General features: G+C 37.6%; 1 protein-coding gene across 1 annotated transcript in view; it reads left to right on the top strand.

Moving 5' to 3' along the window:
• Nucleotides 1–5,926, top strand: part of LOC106464284 (acetylcholinesterase-1-like) — a 7,970-nt gene extending 2,044 nt beyond the window's left edge. Inside the window, exon 2 of the mRNA XM_013924412.1 lies at nucleotides 5,090–5,926. Within this exon, the coding sequence (XP_013779866.1) occupies nucleotides 5,090–5,926 (837 nt within the window). The remainder of the gene's footprint in view (nucleotides 1–5,089) is intronic.
• The last annotated feature ends 4,013 nt before the right edge of the window (nucleotides 5,927–9,939 follow it).

Below are 9,939 nucleotides of genomic sequence, written 5' to 3'. Positions count from 1 at the left end.
GTACACTTGTCTCAAGGTTTTTGAAATTCTGCAAAATTGGTCTTGAACTAGTTTTTTGCTGATAAAGATTTATTAATTCTCATCGAGGTTAACTTGTGGGGAAAAAAGCTAAATGTACAGGAATTTGTTAGCGATATTATATAGTCACTATATATTACTCAACTGTAGGCACGCCTCATTAACAGTGACATGCAAGTTCCAGATTAAGATATTGTTTAAAAAAATAACAAACGTGGAAGTTAAATGGGAAACATTTATCGCTAATTTCCTATTATTTAATAACGTTTTTCAAACCCTGAAATATACAATTATCTAATACGTAGTAGTCACAATTATTCGCACATTAAGCGAGACGCAATTAAGCCATCACCGATGTCAACTTCCATAGCTCTTTACGCATAATCTAGTATACAACTAGCAGTTAAGAAACTTATTTCCTATTAACATTTTTAGCGCCAACTTTTTCAGAACGAACAATTTACAATACAAGTGTTAGATATATTTAAGTTTAGAATATTACTTCTCGCTTTTAACGTACAGCCACATTTAAACAAATTTCATAACGTCAGTGAAATCTGAAATAACATCGAGTAAACACAAAGCTATAGTCGTCGGCAGTCTTTCGCGAGCTAAGACGACGTCTCCTACTTTGAATGTGTTCTCATGTGACTGAACAGCCCAATTCGAAATACAGTGCTGAGAAAGACGTAGTCGCAAAAGAGGGTTTAGCTTCTTTCCTCTGTTATCGCTTCTCGTCGATCAGTTTTGAATGTTTGTCGCATGATGGATTAGACGACGCCAATGGTCAGACGTATCCTCCTCCCATGTGTTGAGGTTGGTGGATACTTTGAGTTTGGATTTCAGGTTATCCTTCCATCTTTTTATTTGTCCACCCCGAGAACGAGTGCCGTGACGAAGTTACGAGAAGAAAACTTGACGAGGAAGGCGATGTTCCTGCATACAGAGACAGGCCGGCCAAATGAATTTGATCTTTGATCAGCCGGACTTCAATGCCTGTGGAATTGGCTTCTTCTAGGAAGCTGATGTTGGTCCTTCTGTCCTTCCATTTGATTCCAAGGATTCGACGGATGCATCTCGGATGGAATCCATCAAGGGCTTTGATGTATCTTCTATACACTATCAATGTTTCACAGTCATATTGGAGAACAGTGATGACCACCGCATTGTAAACCATCATCTTGGTTCGAATATGCGTTGTCTTAATCTGTAAGAAGCATTTCCAGCACAGCTTATTCTGCTTCTAACCTGCTTGTCAAAGGTGGTGTTCGAAGATAGATGACTGCAAATATATGTGAAGTGATCCACGCATTCCAGTGGTTCTCCATCGACAAAAAGTTAGGGAGGTTTGAAGTTTGGTCTCGAAGGTTTCAGTTGAAAGGTGATTGTTGCTTTTTTCGTATTCATGGAGAGCCCAAATTTCTTATAAACTGAGGTAAAGATCCATTGTCCTTTGTATGTCAATATAGGATTATGGGCGATTATCACACAGTCATCGACGTATTGAAGATCATTGAGGACGATGCGGGTAACTTTGGTTCTGGCCTTCAACCGTTGCAGGTTGAAAACCTGCTGTCGTAACTATGACTAAGTTGTACGCCAACAGGAAGGTCAGTTTGTACAAGAAAGAAGATTGCTGACAAGCAAAGATTGAAGTGAGTTGAAGCAATTACACATTCTTGTTTCACGCCCGTACGGATTTTAAAAACGTCACTTTGAGAGTGAAATTAAGACTTTGAAGTCAGGACCATAACCTAACGAATGAGAAGTAGCATTTATAAATATTAAGACAAATAGCCGTCTAAACCGACATTAATATAGTCCTCATGCAACCGATTCGTTTTAAAGGAGTTTGTTAATCTTTACGCATTGAAATCCAAGTTTTAATTTATGAAATGTAGATTTACTGCTCGGAAACAAACATTATCAATACATTACATAAAATATAAATGTACAGAATTATTCTAAACAAATATAAACAATGCAATGAAAAAAAAAAAATTTCTAAACGGAAGTCTGTAACATCGTTGTTCTTGTCGCATGACTGAATGGCGTTATTCCAAATTTATTTTAGAATATTCGAAAATTCAGTTACGTTCTTAAATAGACCGATTTGCGGTTTTACCCAAGTTGTATCCGTCTCCAAGTAACTCAAAAAGTGAACAAAAACGGTGGTGGGCCTAATAGAGTTTAGCCTACTTTATGCTTGTTGTAGTGTCAGGACTGATGCTTGAAGAGATATCCATATGAGAGTAATTTAATGTGTGCGTTAGCATTGGGAATTTTGTGTTCATACTTCGGAAATGCAAAGTTGACCTTGATGCTCACGAAATTTGACCCCTTGTCACGTTCTCGCGGCCTAGTTTGCAAATCTTTCATTTTCTGTCAAGTCTAAACCATAATTATATTACGCATTATAGAATGCGCCAGATTGTGTGGTGTGCAGAGAAAGCTCCACACATTACAAATATACAGTCACTTTGGTAATTAATTAAACTATCTTGTCATCTATTTTGTTGAATAGTGTCAGTGTAAGGAGCAAGCACCTCCGTTACCAATCCTTTACTTGCTTGATTAGCCCTTTTTGTAACTGTTTGTTTGTTTTGAATTTCGTGCAAAGCTACACGAGGGCTATCTACGCTAGCTGTCCCTAATTTAGCAGTGTAAGATTAGAGGGAAGGCAGCTAGTCATCATCACCCACCGCCAACTCTTGGGCTACTCTTTTACCAACGAGTAGTGGGATTGACCTTCACATTATAACGCCCCCACGGCTGAAAGGGCGAGCATGTTTGGAGCGACGGGGATTCGAACCCGCGACCCGCAGATTGAGAGTTGTGCGCCCTAACCACCTGGCCACACCGGACCGTTTTGTAACTGAATAGTAGGCTTGGTTGATTATTAAAATCTGGGTTTCAGTTTCTGCTACGAGGAATGCTGCATGTAGTCCATTGTGCAGCTTTGCATTTAGAACAGACCAACAGTTTCTTCGTACCAAATATCCTTCAATTATAGGCAACTGCATGGTATTATAGAAATTCGAACTCGCTTCACTGTAAATCAAACTAACTAATATTTGAGAACACATACGCTTTCAAAACTATCCGAACATCATTTTGACACGAGCAATAAAGACTACTTGCACCTTCTTGAAACTTTAGCCCGTTCTCTTTCTTCACCTGAATATGGACTGGCAGTTCGAAAACTCGTCACTTCATCTTAAATTGGGGGGGGGGGAATTGTTTGATGTCGCTCTGGGCTAAAGATTGGCTCTATGAAAAGCAATGGCTGGATAATTGCCCATTGGAATTTACACTTCGTTAAAAGAATAGAAGACGAAAAAAAAAAAAACTACAGGTTACAGACTATGAAACGTTTTACAGTTAGATTTGTACCAGAGAAGACCGAAAAAATGTTGCATTTCTTTTTGTAAACCTACAGTACTGCAAGATTAAAGTAAAATAATTTCTTGGAAACTAATTTATCCCTGTGGTAAGTTTTTCAAATTGAAGAGCAAGTATAATCGCCAAATGTTTTAAAATAGCAGAGTCGTGTGAACAATTTTAAGAAAGTTTTAAATATCAAAAAAAATGGAGACGTTTTACGAAAATTTAACTTTTATGCATGACAAATAAAATGTCTACGAATCTACTTTCATCGGAAATAGTTGTAATTTCAAATGCTAGTTGATAATGCATATAATAGTCATAAGCTGAAATTAGCAGTTTGCTGTATTCCAGAAAGAGCTATTTTTACCAGATATTGCCAAGCCGTATTCTTAACGAGGTGGATGACCATTTATCATACACTGTATAATATTAAGAAGAGACTTGAAACAATTAATCAACATCGCTTGGATGGATTACTTAGTTACAACTTCCTCATTTGCCAGCACTATGGATTTATAAAAGATGTCTGCTTAGATCCATTTCAATTGTAAAATATTCACTGATCGGCTAATTTCCACATGACGAGGTTCTGAACAGAAAGAACACTAACTTGGGTTATCATGCTGTTTAATCTTTTACCACTATACTAGCTAACATATCCGTTCAACGCACGGGTGGCCATAAAGGTACATGTCAGGTTTGGTGACGATCAGTCCAGCGATTCGCAACTAAGTGGACACGTTTTACGCGCACGCGTTTGCAAGTACTGTAAGATAGTACGAATCGACAAGGTTTCCAAATAATGCACTCGCCGAAAACCCACCCTATCGAATTCCTAAGCGAAAAGCGACCATTCAAAGTATTGGTTACGATATATTATGCCCACATGTACTAATAATATTCTAAAGAGATTGCTAACAATTCAAAAATTCCTAAAACAGCATCTTCTTTGCGTCTATTATCTACCTACCTAATCACGTCAGCGGGGCTAGCTCCTAAACGGCTTGGACTATCGCTACAAGATTTCTCCAGCTTACTTGACTAGTCTGTGGGTATTTGCTCTTGATATTCCGATAAATATATGTATGTCTTATAGATGGTAAACATTTGCATGTACTTCAATATCTTTTCAACCAAATACAACTCAACAGATGGCGCTACATGTCGATAGATAGAAACGCGAGAGTTTCTCAAGTATGTACTTTACAAGTATAACGCAAGTAAACAAACAAGAGTATTAAAAGTTGTCTTAAAATGAATTAGGGATCCTGTTACAAAGGTAACGAAACAAGAAAAAAGCACAATCAAGCTTATAAAATTTAGTCCTTACTTTGGCTTACAGATAAGTGTATAAAGCTGCCAAAGTAAAGATTATTATTATCATTATTATTTTAAAACGTCGTGTTAAACGACTTCTAAAGTACAGTTGAATTACTTTCCAGTTAGTTCACCAAATATGTATGGACAAAATGAAGTTCTTCTAGTTGCCACACATGGAACCTACTTCCAGCTGTTGATACTCCTTGTGGTCGCATCGAAGGACTAAGGAAGCTAGTTCAAAATACAGATACCACATTCACAGAAATCCACTCTTTTTTGGGAATCCCGTACGCTACTGCGCCTATAGGAAAATTGCGCTTTAAAAAAGCCAAACCAATTACATCCTGGTTTAGAGTATTTGTAGCTACAAAAAAAGTCACCCCAATGTGTTCAAGATGTCGAGGCTTTTCCAAAAGTACAGTGGGTGTCAAGACAAGAAGAGATAAGTGAGGATTGTTTGTATCTCAATATCTGGGCACCGAAAACACCAACTCTTAAACCTGTTCTTGTCTGGATTCACGGTGGAGGGTTCAACACAGGCTCATCCACCAACGATATCTATGACGGAACAACACTAACAGCTTTCGGGGACGTTATCGTTGTGTCCATGAATTATAGAATTGGAGTGTTAGGATTTTTCAGTGCAGGAACGGAAGATGCACCAGGAAACATGGGTTTGCATGATCAATACCTTGCACTTTTATGGGTTAAAAATAATATTTTTGCCTTTGGAGGCGATCCTGATAAAATAACGATATTTGGAGAAAGTGCAGGAGCTGTATCCGTAAGTCTGCACTTAGTGTCACCACAGAGTCGTGGGCTGTTTAATCGAGCTATACTTCAAAGTGGAAGTTTTTACCATCCACTCACAGATGCTAACCCAACCTTGATTATTGTAAGAGGAGAAATGTTTGCTAGGTCTCTAGGATGTGCTGATGAAAATACATCTTTAATAAACGAGCCAAAAAATGTAGTTCACTGTCTTCGTAAATTGAGTATTCAAAAGCTGATAAAAGAAGAAAGTAAGCTGATAAAAGAAATTGCAGTTAGTTTTACACCAACCTACGGAGATGACTTTCTTCCCATAAATTCCTTAGAAGCACTGAATAACGAAGATTTGAATACAGTGGACTTGCTTATCGGTAACAATAGGAATGAGGATTCAATATTTACAACTCTTAATTCCACAATTTCCCAGTGACAGGCATATTAAAAATTTGACAGTCAAAAAATCTTTAGTTTCAAGGCTTTCCTCATCTAAATCAGTACCAAAACCTACTCCAGACAACAGGTCTCACTGTCAATTTCTGCAATATGGAGATTAAGATTATTTGCCATAATGTACTATTTTCAGGTAAATAAGCCGAAAAACAGTTTATTATTTGTTCACACATTAACCATCTAATACGTTATGGCAGGAATGAGCGAGAGTTCCACATTTTGATGACGTTCATTTCGTTTTTGGAGTTCCCCTTTGCTATATTCAAAATTGTATTTTAGTACAGTTCAGGTTTAGCAAGAAAATCATAAACATACGGAGTCCCCCCCCCCCCATTGTTTACTTTTTCTTTCTTTTTTTTTTTATATAGATCGTAGCACAATTGTTCGCAAATTATCGGTATTATGTTGTAATCTTAATTTTTCTTCAAATATGCACCTTTAGCAGTTACTTTCAGCAATTATACACAAGTAAATACGACAGGTCTAAAACCATGCATGAATTGTAACCTCCACATATACGATAGAACCAGCATTATATAACAATTTAAGTATTAGGTCGTCAAGAAATAAATGTCTCGTTTTGAAACACTTTCATTAACCACCCCTCAAAAAATTTACATCACGTATAATACTTAAACGAACTGCCTAAACGTCACGTTGGTGTAGGCTATATAATGTGTAAAGTGTAGTATACTCCAATCTCGATTACGTAGAAAGATGATTCTGGGAGTGGTATGCCAAGTAGCGGAGAGCGAGTTAGAAGTTCTGGTGAGAGAGGGGTGAAGGAAGCGGACGAGCTTCGCCAGTATGTGAATGGTTCGGCTGATTCCTGCACCGTGGGTGAGTCGAATGACATGGATTTAGGTAGGGACTGTTCAAGTAAGAGTAAGATCTGATTCTGGCTCTAGTGAAGAATCTATCGGACACAAAAAGACAACTCAGCACAAAAACAAATAGTCTTCTTTACTTCCCCGGGCATCAATATAGCTAAGGTAAATCCCATGCTTTTGAGTAGAGCCTTTAACGATCTAATTGGGCTTATTGAAAAGATTCAGTTACAAACGGATCGTATTAAGGTAGTTTGTTCATACTCTCAGTCGAGATTAGTGTCGAAATAAAAACATTTGTGGATACAAAATTCGTTCCCAAATTCAAGACGTTTCCCCACTTTTTGTTAGGGGCATCATTCGTGGTGTCCACCTCGACATTACGGAAGAGGACTGTACAACCATGGAGGGTGTTACGAAGGCAGTAAGAATGACGCGCTACAATAAAGACTTAAAAGTTAAAGAACCTAGAAGTTCCGTTATACTCCATTTTTCGACTACAACCCTACCTAAGAGAGTACATCTCGGCTTTGTCTTTTTCTGTCCGAGAATTTATCTCCCACCCGACGCGATGCTTTAAGTGCCAATGTTACGGTCATATTGCAAACATGTGCCGCAGTAATGTTCGGTGTTCAAAGTGTGGCAAAAATCACAACGTAAAGGACTGTACTAAGCAGACTCCAGTATGTTGTCTATGTGGGGGTGAACATTAGGAAACATATAATGGCTGAAAAATTAAGAGGAAAAAGGAGGTCCAGGCTGTTAAAGTACAGTCAAAACGAAGCTACGCCCACGCAGTTAAAATTGTTGCTCAGAAACGAAAACCAGTAGAAACAAAACGTCTGCCTAAAGAACCACAGCAACCCCGGCCTTCTGACGGATAACATTTCCCAGAAGGATTGTGCTTATAATAGCCCTCGTACGTCACCTCAACTATTTGAATAAATCGTTACTTTCTAGCCAAAATAATTTTGATTGCTCAAGACCAGTCCTTTTGGCATAAGAATTGCAAAAAAATCGGGGGTATTTCATAACCGACTTGGCAAGTACCATTTTTGGTTTTTATTTTTAATCCAGAATCAATTCATGAACTACCAAATTCACCTACAAATAAGTAGGCTCTTTACAAATATTACAGTGGAATGCTAGGGACATTAAGGCTCATGCTCCATTCGTTACCTTGAAATTCGCTGTATAAATCCCAATGTTATTTGTATTCAGGAATAGTTTGTCAAACCCCATCTAAAATTCCGCATACACGGTTATAAACCAATTCGAAAAGATCGGGAACACTCGGCAAAGGAAGGTGTACTTACTCTTGTCAAGAATCATTTGCTCTTTACTTTCGTTACTTGCCCAGGAAGTATAGAAGCTGTTGGGGTCCAATGTGAGACTTCTATGGGCAGAGTAACGATATTTAATATTTAATCCTGGTGTCGACATTGATGAGTATAGAGGGTTTTTTTTTCTTCCAAACAGTATCATTTGTGGAAATTTTAATGCTCAGAACCCTTTATGGGGTGGAACAAAATTAGACCATAGAGGTCAGATTCTCGGTGATCTAGTTATGGAATCTGATAAAGTAGTGTTAAATGACGGTCGTGGGACATGTAATGTTTGGGGTAACCTCTGCTCTTGATCTAACAATTGTAGATAGTAAACTTGCTAGTCTTACTACCTGGGATGTTATAGATGATCTGGGAAGTGATCATCTCCCAGTAATTAGATCTGTTAAAGTTAAGAGTCCGACGACCTTCTGGAACTTTAGCAAAGCAAACTGGTTCAACTTCCGTATGTTCCTCGATTCATCCATTCAAACATAGATGTCTTCTTCTGTCGAATCTGTATATTCCCGTCTAGTAAATATTATTTTGGAAGGAGAAGATAAATTTATCCCACAATCAACCACAGACGGTGGCAAAAATCAAACCCCTTATTGGAATATAGAATGTGAGAAAGCAGTTAAACTAAAAAACAAGTGTAGGAAGAACGCTTTCAAAACACGTCTTAGACGATTAGATTGAATATAAAAAGCAGAAGGACATTTGTCAACGAACGATTCGAGCACTCCAACAACAAGTCTGGCGTGAGTACTTCTCTTGTTTAAGCCATTCATCAGATTTAAGTAAAATATGGAAATTCGAATCATATGAAGGCTGGGGGTTCTATTCATAATTCTACACTTAAAACTCCTGGATCATCATATTTGGATGTTGAAAAGGCGAATGCGCTGGCTGATCAACTTGCCCACATCAGCAGTTCTAGCAATTATTCAACAGAACTTTCGAAATACAAGACATTATTTGAACATGACAATTCTGCTACTGTTACTAAGAAACCAAATAATAGTAATGTGTTGAATGCTAAGTTCAATATCAGTGAAGTTAAACAAGCAATAAAGACGTCTGAAAACTGCCCCTGGTGACGATAGAATTCCTGATAAAATCTATAAAAAGCTTTCTCTAAATTTTTTGGTAAAACTGCTGGAATTCTTCAATAAGATATAGAATGAAGGAACTCTTCCTTCAGCCTGGAAGCACGCAATAGTTTGCCTAAGCCAGATAAGGATCCAAGCTCTGTTACATCATATCGACCAATTGCTCTTATTTCTACTATGTGTAAAATTATGGAACGAACGATTATTTTCAAAATATCAATGTAAACAGTTGGCAGACTTTGACAAGTTTGTCTGGTTTCCATTGGAAGAATTCTAGCTTGATCATCTGTTACTGCTACATGAAGATGTCAACAAATCATTGTGCAACAGAGGTAAGGCAGTGTCTGTTTTTGGACATTGAAACAGCATACGATATGGTCTGGAAAGAAAGATTGTTATATAAACTCAATAGTTACAGTTTTGATGGCTAACTCTTCACCTTGATTACAGAATTTCTTTCAAACAGATCCTTTAAGGTCAGAGTCAATGAAGTCGTCTCTGTGGAAAAGTCTCAGAAAATGGAACTACCCAGGGTAGTGTTATTAGCCCTATTTTGTTCCATCTCATGATTAATGACGTTAGTTCTTCCTTTATTAGTAATGGCACGAATTATAGTATTTTTGCTGATGATTTAGCCCTTAGATTCCAAAAAAGTTTATGGAAATGTTTTCAACGTTCGTAAGTTTCAATGATGGTTCAGCAAATTTAGTTCAGGTAACTTTAGCCTTA

Source organism: Limulus polyphemus, unplaced genomic scaffold, assembly GCF_000517525.1.
Source record: "Limulus polyphemus unplaced genomic scaffold, Limulus_polyphemus-2.1.2 Scaffold1607, whole genome shotgun sequence".
Classification (NCBI taxonomy): Eukaryota; Metazoa; Arthropoda; class Merostomata; order Xiphosura; family Limulidae; genus Limulus; species Limulus polyphemus.
The sequence above is the reverse complement of the archived record's forward strand: the minus strand, read 5'-3'. Positions and strand labels throughout refer to the sequence as shown.